This window comes from Camelus bactrianus, chromosome 14, assembly GCF_048773025.1.
Source record: "Camelus bactrianus isolate YW-2024 breed Bactrian camel chromosome 14, ASM4877302v1, whole genome shotgun sequence".
NCBI lineage: Eukaryota > Metazoa > Chordata > Mammalia > Artiodactyla > Camelidae > Camelus > Camelus bactrianus.
The window spans coordinates 7,523,286-7,542,217 of record NC_133552.1 but is presented as its reverse complement, the minus strand read 5'-3'; the positions used below and the strand labels follow the sequence as shown (position 1 = coordinate 7,542,217).

Genomic DNA, 18,932 nt, shown 5'->3' with positions numbered 1-18,932 from the left:
ACTCTGGAGGGTCCCCAAGAAAATTCAAGGGAAGTAGAATTTATCTTCTCGAAAGACCAACCATTTGAGAAAGATGAGGGCTTTGATTTTGGGAGTTGCCAGGTTTTTTTCCTAAACATGACGTATTTGCGTCATTCTCAGTACAACTTAAGTTATTACATCTTTTTCTTTAAAATTAAGGCAGTACACCTATTTGAAAACCCCTTTTACCCTGCTCATAGGAACAGGGCCCATAAAGACTGACATTTTAGTCTGACGTTTGATTGCTAAGGAGATAAGGTTGTTCGAGGTTTGGCAGCTGGATCTGTTTACTCCTAAGGACTTAATGGTTTTAAACAGGAAGACGTTTATGGTGCAGTTTATCACAACCAGTTTGGGTATGTGTCACTTTGGTTGGCACATTTACTCTCCTTTTTAGTACACCATTGTATGTCTGTATTATCAAAATATATATTATTGATTCAGCTTTCCAAGCTTGCTTAAATTCTTGTTTAAGTTTTCTGAATTCAGAAATGCATCACTTAGATTAAATGTGAGATGTAACTTTTTTTTTTCAAAAAAGGATGTTTGTTTATCTCGGTGCAACCCCTCCCGTAGGTCATGTCTTAACAATACTTGAATGGTAGTTACAAAGTTACAATTTTATAATTTTTGTATTTGGGGAAAATGTTATGAAATGCTTATATAACAAATATTTTCCTGTTGTTTCTAAAGAAACTTTTGTTTAGATTTTTAAAATATTAGCTATTTATTTTATGAATTTGCTCCTTAGATGCCTCATAGTGAAATTGAAGCTAAATCCGTGGGACATGGGGAAGAACTAACAAGTGAACCATGCTGTAAGAAACTGAAGTCTGCTGAAGAGGCACATGTTCTCCCCCATCATGGTAGTGCTAATTTTCACAGAATCCGGGAAAAAACTGGAAATGATTGGGTGCCTGTGACCATCATTGATGTCAGAGGACATAGTTATTCTCAGGAAGACAAAACCAAAACTACAGATTTGCTGAAACCTGTGCATGATGAGATGCCTGGTAATAGACCGGATGTTCTGGATGTTATTGATTCTGTTGATTCACAAGTTTTACAGGCCAGACATCCTCCATTGGTATCCACAGATAATGAGATATATAGCACAAGTAAAGCATTTATAGGACCCATTTACAAACCCCCTGAGAAAAAAAAATACAACGCAAGGAGGACACAAGCAGACACTATCAATGGTATAGATGGCAAAGGAGGACAAGAAAAGAAACAGAAAAGATCAGAAATTGACAGTGAATTGTTCCAGTTTTACAAAGAAATTGAAGAGCTTGAAAATAAAAAAGATGATTCAGAAGTCAGTGGTAAGGAACCTGAACCCTCTGAGGGACAGCTTATTTCATATTATCAGAGCCGTAATAATGATGTGTTAAAATCTGAAGAAGAAAAGGAAAAAGAGTTTAGTAATGTCCTTCAGTCACATTGTGGTTATCAACAGTACCTGGGGAATGAACCAGACGAATATCCTTGTGATGGACAAGTAATATCTACATTTTGTGACAATTCGTTTACTTCCTTCAGGCCTGAATGGCAATCAGTGCATTCTTTTATAGTACCCCAAGACCCTCTTGTTCCTAGTTTTAATATTCAAAGATTCAGTGTTCCGCCAAATCCACCATCAAATATTTTCCATGCCCAAGATGGTTTTCAGCTACAAAATGGATATTATGTAAATAGTTGTCATGTTAACTGGAATTGTTTGACTTTTGATCAGAACAATGAATATACTGACTGTAGTGACATTACCAGTAGTGATCATCCTTCTAGAAATGGCTACAGTGTGCAAGGTGGATATGCGAGTAATGGTTTCTGTGAAACCAGTGAAGGATGCTGGAAAGATCCTTCTATGGACAAGTATAATGGAACAGACAAGTTTATGAATCCGCAGTTTCAAGAGGAAAAGTTAAATAAATTGCAGAAGTTACTTATTCTCTTAAGAGGCTTACCTGGTTCTGGGAAAACAACATTGTCTCGGTAAGTAAAGCATATTAAGTAAATACTTGGTAATTCATAACTTAGTCGTAAATGATAGTTGTAATCAATGGCAAATACTTTTATGTTTCTAGTGGAAAATCTTTAATTTGTTATACTTGAGAGTGGCATCTGACAGTAAATATTTAAAAAGATATTTTCCCATAGAGGAAAGGAGAATTGGCATATACATATTTATGTTAAGATTCTGCTAAGGACTTTAAAAATAGATTCACCATGTGTAATTATGACAGTGAGAAAAGCCAATGCTATTTGAGAACTGTACTGGCCTTCCCTTTTAACTCAGTTAATCAAGAGTTGGATTCAGGAGTAGGAGACTTGGGCTTTGACGCAGATTATTTCACTGTGATATTGGACAAGTTTTGCTCTGTGTTAATAAAATGAGTAATACTTCTCTGAAATTACTGTAAGAAGCAAATGAGATAACTGAAGGAGAGGAATTTTGAGCGTGTTTTTAGACCTGTGCCATGTTCATGCTGTTGATTGGCAGGAGAAATCTTTTTTTTTTTTGGTTTCTTTATAAGGAGTTTGAAGTGAGCAGTATCTGAATTAATAGAGTTAGAACTGGTGATGTTTTATCATGTGGTGAAATGTTTCAAATTACTCTTTTTGTCTACATTTGAAAAAAATACTGATGCACTTAAATACATTAGTGCAGTTTTGAAAAGTCATACAAAGAAAAATAATACAAATTTTTTGTAGTTTATGTAGGATATTCAAGATTTAGGCTAGATAAGGAAAAAAGAAAACTTGTTTGATGTCTTTGGGTGAGGATAAAAAAGTCCAAGGAACCATTTTGTACATGTTTTTACTTGTACAACCTAATCAAAATTTCTTCAGAAGCAAGAAATCAAACAACCTAAACAACCTAATCAAAATTTCTTCAGAAGCAAGAAATTAGAGAAAGATTAAATTATGATGAAGACATTTCAAGCTAGATCTTTGTAAATGAATTTAAATTTACGTCTATGCATTTTGGTTCCCTTTTAGTGAAAAATTTTTGTAGAGAAGATGAAATTTCAACTCTTTAGAATATATAGAAATTAAAAATGAAGTTGTCTTACAAACATGGGCATTCTTCTAGGTTTAGAATATAATATCAGAGAGAAAAATAGTTGAAATTTGGAAATTGGTTGAAGGGAATCTCCTAGCTAAGGCCTCTTGACTGAGAGCAGGTATAGAAAAAAGGTAAGATAAGTTAGGTTTAGAACAACATATTGGAATATGTTTGAAACTGAAAGTGAATAAATTAAATGGTAATTCAGTAGAATTTTGAGAAGACATAATTGTAGTGGGAGATGACAGAGTAATTACATACATGTACTTTTTTAATTCGAAGAATTAGGTCTAATAGAATGGAAGTTATAGTTGCAACTACCATTTGTGTTATGATTTACAATTTGTAGAGTACCTTATTATGTAATAATCTTGTGAGATGAGTTAGTCTTTTCATTCTTTAGAAGGAGCAGAGGCTAATAAAAATGTTAAAGGACTTGAGAGAAGTTACAAAAACTGGTAAGAGATCAAACTAGGGTTAGAAATAATAACGTGTTCCTTACCTAATCCTTCGCTTTAGTATCTGTCACATGTGTAGCCCTATACCTGACTCCTGACTTTGAGAAGCTTTGTTAAAGAAGCAGGAGTATCTCGTTAGCTCAACACTTCTTTGAATGAAGTAGGAATGATTGTTTGGGATTGGATATAAAGCCACATATACTCAAGTGAGGAATGACTTCATATAGGATTTAGCTTTCAAAATGAGCTTTGAAGAAAGGAATAAAGATTTGGAGGATCAGAGTTGAGCTGATTTGGGGCACTAAATTAAAAGATAGCATTATTTACTATTGATAGGTAGTGATGGTTTATAGGGGGTTAGATAAATTTCAAATTCCTTTGGGATAGTATTTAGGTCCCCTTCTTCCTTAATTTAGTCCTTACTTACCTCACTATTTTATCCTTCCACACTAGTATCTACCCTTTACTGCAGGAGACATACTACTTGTTGGTTCATTGTTCTCAGGATTCTCTTTATTCAGAGGTACTCTTAAATGCCTCTACTTTTGAGGTATGAGTTTCTCATCTCAGCCCTCAGTAATTCTCATTTTGAACTCATGTAGTATTTGCCTTTACCACTCTCTTCGTGTAGCGTAAGCTACACAAGACAGCATTATCTTTTTATTTATTGATAACTGACCTAAGCCAGTTTGGTTTTGAGTGGGTGAGGCTCAGTTGTTTACCCACAACTTCACTAACAGGTTTTAATGAAATCAGTCTTAGATTAAATTCTAACACAAGTACAGACTTTAAATATTTATGAGTAACCTAGTGTAAAACAGTTCATACAATCTTTGTAGGTGTGATAAAGTACCAGCTCTTTGTCCTCTTGGCAAACTGATGGCACTTGATGGAAGGTCCATTTGAGGCAGAATCCAACGATATTCTAGAGGTAGAATTTTGTTACCATTGTAGTTGGCACTTAGCCAAACAGAATCCTCTGACTCAGGTTGGACACTAGGGGTCAAGTCTTGGGTGTTATTCCTAGGGGTGTGGGTGTCATTCCTAGGGGTGTGGGCTATATAGATTTTGCTAAATTCTTATACCCTCTTGCAGGAGGAGGGGTGAATCTAAAATATTTTAGCTAATTCACATTTCTTATATGCTATTGATTTCACCAGTGAGAGATTGTATTTTCAGAAACAAGCCACTAATTTCATTATATTAGCAAAATGTCTGGAGTCGATCAGGGTAAAAGATAGTTGAAACACTTGTCAAAGAAATACTACACTGCTGGCTTTGAAGATTGAGGAAGGAACCATAAACCAAGATACGTAGATGGCCTTTAGAAGCTGGACAAGGCAAGGAAATAGATTCTCCTTCAGAGCCTCCAGAAGAAATGCCAACCTGCCCACCACCTGATTTTAACCCAGTGAAACTGACTTCAGACCTCTGACCTTCAGAACTGGAAGATAATAAATTTGGTTTGCTTTAAGCCACCAAATTTATGAAATTTGTTACAACAGCCATAGAAAGCTACAGTTTAAAGAGAGATGGGAGGAGACTTTTTTTTCCCTCCCTGCTTTTGGAACAGCTCTCAGTTTAAACTTCAGCAGAAAGATTGACCTTTTCTTATGTACAGCTTTATTCTTAATTCAGGGAGTGTTTGGAGAGTGAACTGTCCCAGTAAAGTGGACTTGGGCTAGGAGTATACAGGGCCACTCAGTACATAGGAGGTAAAAGGTTTGTGAAGTGTCAGTTTAACTCAGTATTTTTTGAGCAAATCACTTCTGTTTATAAATGCATGTGGATGTATTAAAGAAATTGTATGGCTTGTAGAAATTTTAAAAATAAACCATGAAAACTAACTCATAATAGGCCATTTTGGGGAATAGGTTTCTCAAAATGAGGTTTAAGGAACACAGTTCACTTGTTCCTTACTTAAGTGAAAGATTTTAAGCACACAGTGCATGAATTATCTGTGGCTCTATTACCCTATTACCCTAAAGCTGAGTTGTTTAAGGAACAGACATTTATTGTTTCATAGTTTTGAAGGGCAGGAATATGGGTACCTCTGGTTCAAGGTCTCTAATGGTGCTATGAGCAGGATTTTCCTTAGGGCTGTGTTCTGGTCTGAACGCTTGTCTTGGGAAGGATCTGCTTGGAATGTGTCTCACGGGGTTGTGGACAAGACTCAATTCTTTGTGAGCTGTTGGATTGTGGGCCTCAGTTCCTCTCTGTGGGCTTGGAGACCTCCCTCGGTTCTTTGCTACTTGGGTCTCTTTCCATACACAATGTGGTGAGAGAAAGCAAGTCACTTTTCCCCCCTAGAATCTAATCTTGGAAATGGCATTCCATAGTCTATTAGAAGCTAGTCATTGACTCTAATCCACATTCAAGGAGAGGGGATTATACAAGAGTGAATACCAGGAGGCAGAGATCACTGTAAACTGTTTTAAGCCACTACTATTTCTGTAGCTGGTGGCTTGATTTCTGAAATTATTTTCTTTTCTGGATTTGTCTGATGCAACATTGGTAAGGTTGTGAGAATTAAATGCTATCATAGATATATTTTTATGTGTATATATATATATATACACACATATATATAAATAAAATACTTGGCACATAGGAGATTCTCAAAAAGGTAGCTATTTTGAAGAAATACAAATCAAGTGGCCAGTGGGACTACATCTGAATTTTTTTTATTAGATTCTTGATTTTTCAGAGCTCTGAATTTTGTCATCCTGAGAATTCATTTTAGTATCTGACTTGTGAAAATTCTGATAGAATCTAAGAATTTTGAAAATACTGATATTCTTAAATAATTTATTTTTGGTTCAAGTGGTTGGTATGACATCAGATATATCTAGATTGATACAGGTTTTTAAAAATACAAGTCACCAAAATAAAGCTTCATAGTTTAAGATAATTCAGGGAATTTTGAAAAGTTGCATGAGCAGTCTGGGAGGAAAAATCCTCTCCAAGCTAGAATTATTTACTGTTAACTATGATTTATATTTAAGATGTTCTTTATTGAAGTGTACTCATGTTTGATGTTGACTTAGTTTATTTAATGTTATAAATTGATGTACTCCCCCCACACTTTTTTTTATTTGGGAGAAGATAAGCATTTCTTGGATACAAACACTACTGTACTCTTGTAGTATGGTGTTATTAACATCTGAAATATCACTTGCTGATAAAGTAATAGAACAGGAAACAAATGAAACATATGTAGTATCTAGGAGAGATGGTACCAGTTTTCTGATACTGTTGATTATGACTAGATATCATACAGTTGATGATGATAATCTTTTTAGGTAATTGAGCTTTGGTGGAATGCTAATATTGTGGCACTTTTATATTCTAGGTAATCTGTATAAGGAAATAAGATGCCAAATGTGTTAGGTGGTATATTTTGGCAAGATTATGGCTGCATAAAAAGTCCAACTGTAGCCTCCCAAACAAGCATACGAATAATGTAAACCATTTACTTTAATTTGATTTGTTTGAAGTAATTTGAACTATAATTCTGTAAGTGGAAATGTATATTAAAAATATTTAATTTTTACCCATGAGATTTTATTTTTATTCTAAGGTATATACAATTTTATTGTAAGCTGATGAAAAAGGAGAGAGATGTTTATTATCTTAATAGTTGTAATCCTTCCTATTCCTTTTTTTTGGAGGAGGGGATTAGATTTATTTGCTTTTTACTTTATTTTTAATGGAGATATTGGGGATTGAACCAGGACCTCCTGCACGCTCAGCACGCACACTACCACTGAGCTATACCCTCCCTGACTTACTAATACTTTTTATTAGGAAGTATTCTTGAATTATTGCTGGACAATATCATTCCTTCTACCACTTTCCACTTCCTTCCCTCTCTCAAAAAGAAATTATAGAATGAAATCCAGTTGCCTAATTGTTGAGAGGGGACAAAAAATATTTTTGTTATTGTTGGATCCAAATTATTTTTACTATCTTTTCCCTTTTCTCAGCACACCACACCTTTTATGAGACAGTGGTTGTGGAACTTCTCTGACACTGAACACTTGTCAGTCTCTCTCTGCTTAGAGATTGAAGGTGGTATCATCTTGTGAGAACAAAGCTTGATTACCACTGACTTGTTCTGAGATTGTGTTCTTTATTTAGTGTTTAATAATTAATTTCATTTAGTAATTTAATGCCTTAAAAACTTTAAATTTGATTATACTCTGGAGGATTACAGCTTGTTTCGCAATCTTAAGCCTCAGGCTATTTCTGACTCCTGTTTTCAGATCATACATGTTTGGGCTTCACAGAAACGAGTTTATTAACCCTATCTTGAGTCTAATAAAGTTTTCCCCAGGTGAATTGCTTGCTTAGGCTTACTTGTCTGTTAGGTTACCTGTTGCACTATATTTAGGCGATTTTAGACACCAAATACAAATTCACTAAAGTTGAAACGTGAATAATAGTTAACATAACTTTGAGATTAACGAGTGTTTTTAAAAGTTGCAATACAAAAGCTGCTTTAAAGAGTTTCTGTTACTGGCTATTATTTATGTAGATTTAAGTGTGAAGTGATACTTGCAATCTGAAAGCTTTTTAAGGTTCAGCTCCTATGCTGTTCTATCTGTAATACACTTATAGGTATGTACCAGAAATTCATATAATAACCTTTCCTGTGTGGCTTATTTCTAACGGTTATAGATTTTATAAATGGTACCTTTATGATTTCTTTTATTAACAGAATTCTACTTGGTCAGAGTCGTGATGGCATTGTGTTCAGCACTGATGACTATTTTCACCATCAAGATGGGTACAGGTATAATGTTAATCAACTTGGTGATGCCCATGACTGGAACCAGAACAGAGGTTTGTTTTGGGCCAAGTCTTCTGGAATAGAATATTTGGCTAAGAGTCAGAAGAGCTGAATTTTATTCTCGACTTGACTTTTACCAGCTGGATTGCTTTGACAAGCCATTGAAACAGCTTTGAGACCCAATTTTTCATCTATTAGAAATGATGAAAATTATACTGCCCAACTTGATTGAGGTTGTTGTGAAAAATCAGAGAATGAAGGTAGAATATTTTGTAAATAAGTGGCATATATAAGCTTGTACAATAGAGATGTAGGGTGTTTTGATAGTTATTTTATAGTTTGTTATTTTATACCTCTTGAACAAATTCAGAGAACTCTGATAATGTTATGTATTCCCAAAAGTTATTTCCCTAAGAGTAATGTTAACGTTTTCTAAGGCTTAATGTAATGCCCAGGAATACTAAAAGTATTTTCATTGATATTACTTTACAAAAAAAACTACTTAATACATTTTTTTAAAGGAACGTGGGTCAACTTTTTTTCATTTTGAAATAGTAGTTCTTAACCTTGGCTGCATATTTGAATCACTTAGGGACCTTTTAAAAAAAACTTAGGCCTGAGTCAGCCTTAGAGATTCTGGTTTAGTTGGTCTGGAGTGGATCAAAATATTGTTTTTTTTGTTTTGTTTTGTTTTGTTTTTAAGTTATCCAGATATTCTAATGTTACAGTCAGTATTGAAAACTGTTGACCTAGAACTATGTAAGTAAATGCTTATACTATAACCTCATTTCTTTTTAAACAGATTACTAATGTGTTGATGATGAGACAAATTACTTAAACCTAGAGTAGAGAGATTACAATGAATCCCACACACCCATCAATCAGAATTATTATCACTTACTAAGATATTGTTATATTGGCTTTATCCCTTTTGCTTTCTCTTCTTTGCCTCCTTTTTTAATTTGCTGAAGTTTTTTTTTGAAGTATTTTTTAAAGCAAATTCTAGACATTGCTTTATGCATTTCAAATTAACCTCCTTACTTAATTACACTTTATTTAATTGCAGTGCCATCATCATACCAAAAAAAAAAGGAAAACAAAATCCCAGTTCCTTGACATCATGTAATATAGTCTGTAATCAAATTTCCCCTATTGTCTTAAGTATTTCTTTACAATTGTTTTGTTTGAATCAGGATCAGACAAGGTCCTTGCAGTACATTTCACGTTTTGCTTTATGATTCTTTTAATTAAGTTAATCTACAGTTGTTTTTTCTATTTTTGCCCCCATACCTTTAGCTTGTTGCAGAAGCTTGGTAGGTTATTCTATCGTGTCTCATATGCTGTAGTGGTCTATTTGCTTCCTTGTGGTAACCATTTTAACCTGTAGACTGGAGGATTTATTAGGTTCAACCATTTTGTGTGTGTGTGTGTGTAAATAAATGTTTGGTTGTCCAATTTTAGTGATGTTCAGATTGATTAGCTTCAGAGGGACGGCCTACTTCCTGTTTTATTCAAAGATGAATTGTTTCCTGAATCAGTTATTTCATTAAGGGTTACAGAATGATGATTTTCTAGGTTTATCATTCCTTCTGTGTTTAGCAGCTAGAATTCTTCTGTACGGAAGAACTTCCTCTAACCTAGAACTAGCAACTAGGGTTACCCTAAGGTACAATATGTACAAGAAAAACAGGATAAATGCTTTTCTTTTTAGTTGTCAGTTTTCAGAGTGAGGAATTTCAGTGAGGATATTTTTGAGTAAAAAGTTTGTGCCAGGTAAGTTTGATTGAAAGGCTGTTTTCTAGTTTGGGTTCTAGGATTTCTCTGGATATATTAGAGATATGTTAACATAAAATATTTTTAAAATATTCTTTTTGTTTTTTTTATCATGCCACAGAAAGTTACTGCCCAAATCCAAAAATGTTTGGAGTTACTGACCTAAAGTTAAGGGGAATAGGAGTAGGTGGTTAAGTGGAATGAGCCGATACACCTTTGGTGGACTGGGAAGTTTGTTCGGAACATTTTTTCTTTTTGTAATACCAGTCTAGAATATTTCATTAAAATGTTCATGGCATGTGAATTATACTTGCTGAACATATTGGTGTCTAGATAAACCACTGGTTTTCTTAGTATAATAAATATGGGCTTTTTCAAGGTAATTATTACCCTTTTCAAAGTAATGATAACTAGCAATCATTAGACATTTTAAAAATTATGAACATAACAATTTAGGGCAAAATTTCCCTTTCCAACAAACATTTTCTGAATACTTTTAAATGCTAGGCATTATTCTGGGATTATCTATATACCTCATGTTTATTATTAGAAGAATCTAAATTCATCTTCAACTGCCTATAAATTAAAAATATCTCCAAGGTATCATTATTCTCTTTCTTAGACTATGACTGTTAATTTGTTTAAGAAAACAAACTCTCTTTGAGTATTCAAACATTGTTTACTCAGGAGCTTTATTCTCCTGGAGTGTACTGGAATATGGTATTGGATGCTGATTATTCATGGAAAGAGAATAATATCCCCATTCCTGCAAATCAGAGATTTATTTGGTTAATAAGCTCCTCTTCTAGATCATAACTTCTTGAAGGTGAAAGCTTCACTATCAGACATTTGGAGAATTACTTTAATACTCCTTTTTTTAAATGAAAGTTTTGATCACTATTTGCAGATGGAGCAGTGGAAGATGATAGCATCTTGGTATCCTATTTATGACCCAAATTCTAAATTTCTTTCAGTATTTAGAGACATCTTCCCAATACGTATTCCACCATAGTCATTACTAAACTAACCTTTAGAATTCTGCCCTTAGAAATCTATATAAATGTTTTCATTATGTAGAACTTCATGGTTTGAACTCTAAATCCCAGCCAGACTTCTGTATCATTGCATTTGGCTCAGCCTTTTAAATTTTATCATAGGTTCTTAATCTTGCCTGTTTACACTTAAGGGATACACACACTACTGTCATTAACAGTGCCTCAGTGTGGCAGTAATTCTCATCCTATGGGAGAATAGATGCAGCAGAGATAGGGAAAATATAATTGAGAAAAGTTCCATTCTATCTCAGCTCCCGGTTTAAGAATCATAGTCCTTAGAAATATCCACAAATCCAGTTGAACTGTAGTGTTTAGCTAGTTGGTATATAAATATTGCTAAATCCATAGCACTTTTTTTTAACATGTCTGCTTTATTTCAGAAGCATTTTTTGTAATTGTAGAACTTTGGAAAATAAAGATAAAGCACAAAATGCGTATATTCCCACCATCTACATATGACCATTTTTGGTGTCTTAGTAACTCTTCCTGTATCTTTATATTTTGACCATAATAAGATCATACTTAAATATTATCTTGTAAATTGCCATTTTCAGTTAACACCTCCATCTTTCTATGTCAGTAAATGTTACTCAGACCATATTCAAATGTAACATTTTCTGTAAATGAAAGTTAGCTCTGGGCTGAAGGCTTCATTAGTTATAAATTCAACAAAATGTTTTCCTTAAAATGTCCTTTTCCGCTAGTTCGTCAAAACCAGTATTGGTCTGGAGAATACATTGCATGTGTTTATATCTCTTAATTCCCTTTAATCTAGCAGAGTCCTTTTATTTTCATTGCACTGGCTCAAGAGAGTGCACAGTTTTGGATTTCAGTACAGGAATGTAGAAAATTGATTAATAACACGTTTTATTTTGCATATTTTATCTAATAGTTCTGTGTTTTGTTTTCGTTTTTTAAATTTTTTATTTCAGCAAAACAAGCTATCAATCAGGGGAGATCTCCAGTTATAATAGACAACACTAATACACAAGCTTGGGAAATGAAACCGTATGTGGAAATGGTAAATATAAGATATGAGATAGTTTATATATTTTATCTTGTCAATTTTTTCATATTCTGAAATTTTGGTTACTTTGATTTTTATTATTAAAACATTTGTCCTTGTTCTCTAAAGAGGTGTGTTCATTTGCTTAGTTTAAAAAAAAATTGGGAATGGTGCTTATTAAGAAATATGCTCATCTTGTTAGTTTTTCCTAGACTTGAGGATAGTTTTTGGAATTTGTCCATTAAGGAGTCTTAAAATTTTTATAAACTTTTTTTAAAAGTAAAATTTTTCTCAGTTGAACAAACTTAGAAATACTGTTTAAATGAAATTTATATCTGTCTGCCATCTTTTTAGTTTAAGAAGTATTCTCTGGGTTTTTGTTTTCTTCCTTTCTTTTGTGTAGGCCATAGGAAAAGGATACAGAGTAGAGTTTCATGAACCTGAAACTTGGTGGAAATTTGATCCTGAAGAATTAGAAAAGTAAGGCACTCAAAATTTTTTTAATCCCTTATCTATTTTTGTTTCTTTTCTTTTTTATGTGGTCAATTGCCTTACTAGCTTTTACTTACTGTGTCTTTGCTGCTTGTGAATAGGGGCTACTGTTTCTCACTTTATGTTAAGAGGAATACTGACTTCAGTGTGAAATATTAGAGGCCCTTTGCACTGTTAAATTTCATTAAATGTTTCTTAAGTGTGTTTGTTACTTTTTCTTATACGAATTTCTACATTGTTTCCAGTTTATTGAATGCTAGTGGAGATCCAAAAAACTTTTGAGAGAAAACTTAGGACTTTTCCCTCTGTTTTTTAGCTAGCCCACTTCTCTGCCTTGCCCTTCCAACTTCATCTCCTTCCCATTTTAGATCCCATCACCTTTTTACCTGGTGCTTTCTCTCTCGCCCTTTTCAATCTTTACTACTACAGATCCTGTCCTATACCCAAGATCCTGGGAATCAATGTGTTTTGGACTTCAGGTATATTTGGGGGGATTTTAGAAAAGTAATATAGTGAGTGTACCTAATTGTAACACCTCTAGCAGAATTTGGGTCAGCATGGTGTAATCAAACATCAGTATTTCTGTAGCAGATCATGAATGGTCAATCTAAGTAGATAAGAAAGATTCTACGTAATCGAATGATAGTTCTCAGTAGATTGTGCTGCAGTGAGTACAAGCCTGGTTAGACTTTGCTGCTCTGTGAGTCAACAGAAAACTCAATATTCAGAGCACTTCAGATTTCATAATTTGTGGTGAGGGATTGTGGGCTTGTGTTACTTTTCAACCTTGCTCTTCCATTTGTGTTTACCTTCATCCGTTTCTCCTGGTGTTCCTGAGTATGGCTCCTTTTTTCTTTCTTTTCACTCCTCCTTCCCCACTTTGGAAACAACTTTTAAGATACAATTCACATGCCTTATAATTTACCTGTTAAAAGTGTACAGTTCAGTGGTTTTCAGTATATTCAGAGTTGTGCAACCATCACCTTTCTTTTTGAAAACCAGCTTTTTCCTCCTACCTGTTTGCCCTCTTCCAGCTTAAAGCTGTTGTTCTGTGTACAGTGTTTAATTAATTTAACTCTTTCCTCCTTGCCTTTCTTTGCTTTTGTACCTCTGAATTTTCATTCCTTTGTTTACCTTTTTTTCCTTTATGATTTGTATGCCAAATTAGATTAATGTATAGTTAAACTGATAGATATTATTAACATTAGGTATTGTTTGCCTGCCTCTTTGTGTCTATTGCATCTCAGGTAGAAGAGAGAGATGTTTAAAAACTTATGATATTTGGTCTATGCTAAATAATTAATGAAATTATTATATAATTAGGTTTTATTTACATTTGAGTCTGTTGAAATTTATTAAAATTCTTAATATAAATTAACTTTACAAAATAAAAGTAGAAGTGGTACCTAGTATAGTTTGACAGATTTTTTGGTAAAGAATTGATTGAAGCATTAATTTTGACATCTCGTGGATTTAGTTATATTTTGGCCAATTTCAATCTCAACCTCAGATCTCTTTGTGTGTGTGTGTAGAGAGGGTGTCTGCTCTTTTTCTTTCTCTTGCTTTCTCTTCTCATCTGTAACCTAAACATCAATAGTTCTGAAAAGTAAACATTTATTTTGTGTTCTTTTTCTGGAAAAATGAGTTAACATTAGTAAATCTAGAACTGTAACATTAAATGTAAAATATGTTCTTGTTGTTTTGCCATGTCCAAGTAAAGTTACAGAAAACTAAAAGGGTAGAATACTTTGTAAAAAAGTTCTTTGAGGGTCAAGAACAATTTTTAAACCACTTTCTGTTAATCATAACTAAACTCACAGAAAGGTACATAAAATGTAAATATGTAGCTTAACAAATTTCTTATTAAGCAGATTCTCATTTAACTATTACTCATGTCATGAGAGCACTACCAACATTTCACAAGTTTTTTAAACTCCTTTTCCCAGTAGCAGTTCCCTGGTAATAACTACCTTGCTTTTTCTTAAAGCATCTTTTTTTTCTTTCTTTCTTTCTTTTTTTTTTTTTTTTTAGTATCCTTTACTTTAGCATTATAGTTTAAATTTTTTTCAAACTTCATATAAATAGAATTATTCAGTGTATTTTCATTGTATCTAGTTTATTTCACTCAACATTGTGATATATGTGCAAATTGTTGTATCTCTAATAATTGTTATTGATAATAAATTTTTTTAGTTTAAGTGTCCTAAAATAACTTTTCAAAATGATAAATATTTTGTATTGCTTTTTGTAAGTCCTAGCCACCCACTCAATTTTCCTGTAATTCTCAAAACAGTATTATAATTTTTTATTTTACTGTTAAGGGGGGACGATTAACTCAGTGGTTTAGTGAATCAGTAGTTCTGTGTGAAGGCGTAATGAGTTAACATCTTGCTGTGATTTATGGCATCTTTAAGCCTTTGTAAGATACTGTTTAAAACTTTGAGAGAGCCAATATTTATTTTGTATAAAATATAAGTGAGATGTATCTTCTAGTATTTATTTACAAAATGTAATTTAGAATCTGTACTCTATTACTCTAAAACATTTTAATCTCTAAGCCCGTACATTCTTAAAAAAATTAAAATCCTTTTCTTTTTTTGGCAGGAGGAATAAACATGGTGTGTCTCGAAAGAAGATTGCTCAGATGTTAGATCGTTATGAATATCAAATGTCCATCTCTATTGTAATGAATTCAGTGGAACCGCCACACAAAAGTACACAAAGACCTCCTCCTTCACAGGGGAGACAGAGGTGGGGAGGCTCTCTAGGCTCACATAATCAAGTCTGTGTTACAAGTGATCATTAAGTTGGCTATTTTCAGCTAACACATGTGTTGCTTGCCCTTGAAAAAAATTAGTCAGCCCATCTTGAAGTTTAAGTAGTTTCAAAAAAAAAAAAAAAAATACTGTGTTGCCTCACAAAGAATTTTCCCAGCAAGTTGTTTAAATTCTAAAGTGTAAATAAAAATTATATAAAATTGTATTTTAAATGTTTTTATAACCTTTTGTTGTAATACCTTTGGTTATTATGAAGACACCTAAGTAGACTGAGTAGGAACTAGAATGCTTTCCTATAATTGACTTTTAAACTAATTTTATCTGTTTTGTAGATAATGTCAAACAGTTTTATAGTTCATACCTAAATCTAACTTTTCATAAAACTTTAGTATTTTTCCTTGGCTACCTTAAATATATAAGAAATACTGACTTGTTATAGGGACCTTAGTTGACTCTATCCATTATACAGGTAAAATTATGTTTCTGCAGATTCACCTGTGTGAAAAAGTTTTTAGAAGCTATAGTTAGCATATCATGTAGTTAAAACAAAATTCTCTATCTAATGCCATGCAGTAGGTGTGTCAGTCACCTGGCGTTTCTCTGTAATATACATATTCATCACCCTTCTTAAGCTACTTGCATCTCCCCGTACTCTCCAATTCTGGATACGTAAATAGGGCCATCAGTAGATAGTTTGAGAAAGCTCTTCATGCTGTTCTGATAATATATCACTTTTCTTTATTTAAACTAGCACAGTATAATTCTAGTATAGAAGATATTTTAGACAGATCCGTAGCATTAATTGTAAGATTTGTCCTGTAGGATATATTTACATGATAGTCTTTCATTGCCTGTAAGTCTTTCTCCTGAACCACCCCATCCTGAGTCCCATAACCTTTCTTCCAATGTTGTTTTAAAACCTTTTGCTGTTCTTTTCAATTTTACATTAAATGGTCTCCCGCATCTTTATATTTCTTTTTAACTAATATTAAATTATTAAGTAATATTAAGTTGCAAGGCTCAAAACTAAACATAGGTCTTTATTACCTTCCCTTTAGTGAGAAAAGAATATGATTTCTATTTATTTGTACTGTTCAGTTGCTGTTTACATTTTGAATGGGTACTACCTCGCTTCATTTTGTTTAGCACATATGTATGTTTGTATGTATTTGTTCATCCTAACTAAATATGATGTAGTAATATGCTAACTCATGTTTTGTGTGTAAATGTATATATATTTATTTATACATACACACATTTCCTTTATCCACTATTTTTGTATATTCTTTTGTTTCAGAGTAATACTTCTTGTTATTTGGGCTTATGTTTCCCAACATTTTATTATATATATTGGCATTTTGAAATAGTACAGAAGGATTTAATTTTGGGACAGGAAAACAACTGTTAGATATATACTGCGTGTCCCTTTCCCTTTCCCTTTCCCTTTATAAAACTTATTTAGGAGTAATACTACTATAAATCTAGAGTTTTTGAACAGTAGCCAAATTTATTTTGAGGACATAGAGAATTTCCTTGGGAAGATACAGATTATGAGGAAACATGTTCATGTTAGTAAGTCTAAAATAAATTTCCAGACTGATTTGAGATTCAATCTCATCTTCTACTTCTTCTGAATACTGAATAATCATGCAGAGATCATTAGTCACTCCTGATTATTTTAAAAGTTATAAATCTTTGTTGAGGCAGGGAAATTAACATTCTGGAAGACTTTCATTTTTTTTTTAAAGCAAAATTAAATTAATAGTCCCACCAAGCATTCTGGCTAAAATTATTTTTATTTTTTGAACAACAGAATGGAGGAATGACTATGCAATAAAAGATACCAAAATCACTATTGTAGGTTATTGCTTAATGTTAGAAATCTATAAAAATATGAAATTTACCAAGTAAAGCTTTTTCATCAAATATTTTTCTTCTATTCAGATACATTCTTTTTTAAATTTAGATATATTCTTAACGGAATAGTCCCCCAGCTGCTACCTGCCATTCTGATGTTGGTCTCCATCACAAAGAGTAAACTAGGCATTACTCATCATATTTAACTAAGGTGAACATTTTAGTTAAACAGAATACAGCTTCTAGTTTGGTTCAGAAAGATTAAGTTGTTTTTTCATAGCCTTTGTGTAAAAATCACTTCACCTTTTTGATAAGCAGAATTACAGTTTTCTATATGTCATCATCCTGGTAGTAAAAAATACTTGTGTGGTAATTAAGTTGACCTTTTGATACAGCTTTTTAAATTGATAATCTTTATTTTCAGTATTCACCTTTCTGAAAGAAAATGTTGATTTTTTAATATTTTATGTGTGTTTTAAAGTAAGATTGTTTACAAAAGATTGAGTTGTATTTTGTTGTTGGTGTGATAGGGTGGATTTAAGTATCTGAAGTTGGCTTATCTCTTGCCTAATTAATGTAGGTTATGAAATTTTCCAGTTTTATCTATAGGTAAGTTTTGAAAGAGCTCATGATTTCAAAGGATATAAAAATATTTGTTTTGACCAAAGTCAAGTTTTTGTTACTGCAGAAATGTCTGATTTTCTGAGCCTGGTTTTCTAAATATTTATATAAAGAAAATGGTGATGTTCTCTTTGGAATGTTGAAAAAATGTGGTTGTTCATGTATTAGTGCCTTGACCAGATAGGTTTACTAGCCTTTATTGAAGTTTTATGTAGTATTATAACATGAATACAGTAACTGAGATTTCAGTTATCAGGGCTGAAGTGTTTGTGTGTGTATGTTTTGTTTTTAACATCTATAACCCATATAAATAGAGTAACGCTTCTTAGTCTAGAATCATAACAAAGTACTACTTAGTTTTGTTACAGTGAAAATTGAGAATAAACATTTGGTGGCAGCAGAACAGCAGACTGACTTAGTGGTTTTTAGAGTTAGGTTTTGTAGATTGTAATTTATAAATAAAATTTTTTTCTTGGTAAAATTGTTAGCCATAATTTTTATGAAAGGAGATATTAAGGGATTAGTGGATATCCTCTTTAGTGATGGTTTTCTTTCTCTTTATAATTAAATAAGATTGGCATAGCAATTTTTATTTTATTTTTTAAACTAAGGTACCGTTGAAACAATTGTTCTCCCTGTATGTACCAGATTTTCTCCTTAAATATCCTTTGGATGGCAAGAAGTAGTAGTAAATTTGTTGAAGTAGATTCTGAAAAGAAGAGTAATTAGTGATTGTCTTGTGTGTCTTTTATTCCTTTTTTTTTTTTTTAACTTTGTTAAGCAGCACTTAAATTAATTCAGTTCATTTGATTCAAATTGCCTGGATTTTAAGTCTAAAAAAATTTCACTTTTGCATGTTGTGTAAATTTCAGAGTAAACCTTGAAAACTTTAAAATTAAGATTTTTGCAACTAAAATCACAAAACTTGTAATAGAATGGTTATACTTTATAATCAGTATCTTTATTTAGTCTGCACTGAATGGTGTAATTTTTGTAATAGAATATACATC

General features: G+C 32.7%; 1 protein-coding gene across 13 annotated transcripts in view; it reads left to right on the top strand.

Annotated features, from left to right (window-relative positions):
* The window catches only part of LOC105066223 (NEDD4-binding protein 2-like 2), an 88,711-nt gene that overhangs the window by 755 nt on the left and 69,024 nt on the right, over positions 1 to 18,932 (top strand). For 6 of the 13 annotated variants that reach the window (XR_012511646.1, XR_012511645.1, XM_074378027.1 and 3 more), the window contains exons 2-6: positions 773 to 2,016; positions 8,270 to 8,394; positions 12,102 to 12,190; positions 12,579 to 12,655; positions 15,272 to 15,418. Coding sequence is in view for 6 of the 13 variants with exons in the window: in XM_074378027.1 (XP_074234128.1) it covers positions 773 to 2,016; positions 8,270 to 8,394; positions 12,102 to 12,190; positions 12,579 to 12,655; positions 15,272 to 15,418 (1,682 nt within the window). In the remaining 7 variants the exon portion in view is untranslated. The other 7 variants (XM_074378031.1, XR_012511647.1, XM_074378032.1 and 4 more) reach the window with 7 other exon arrangements.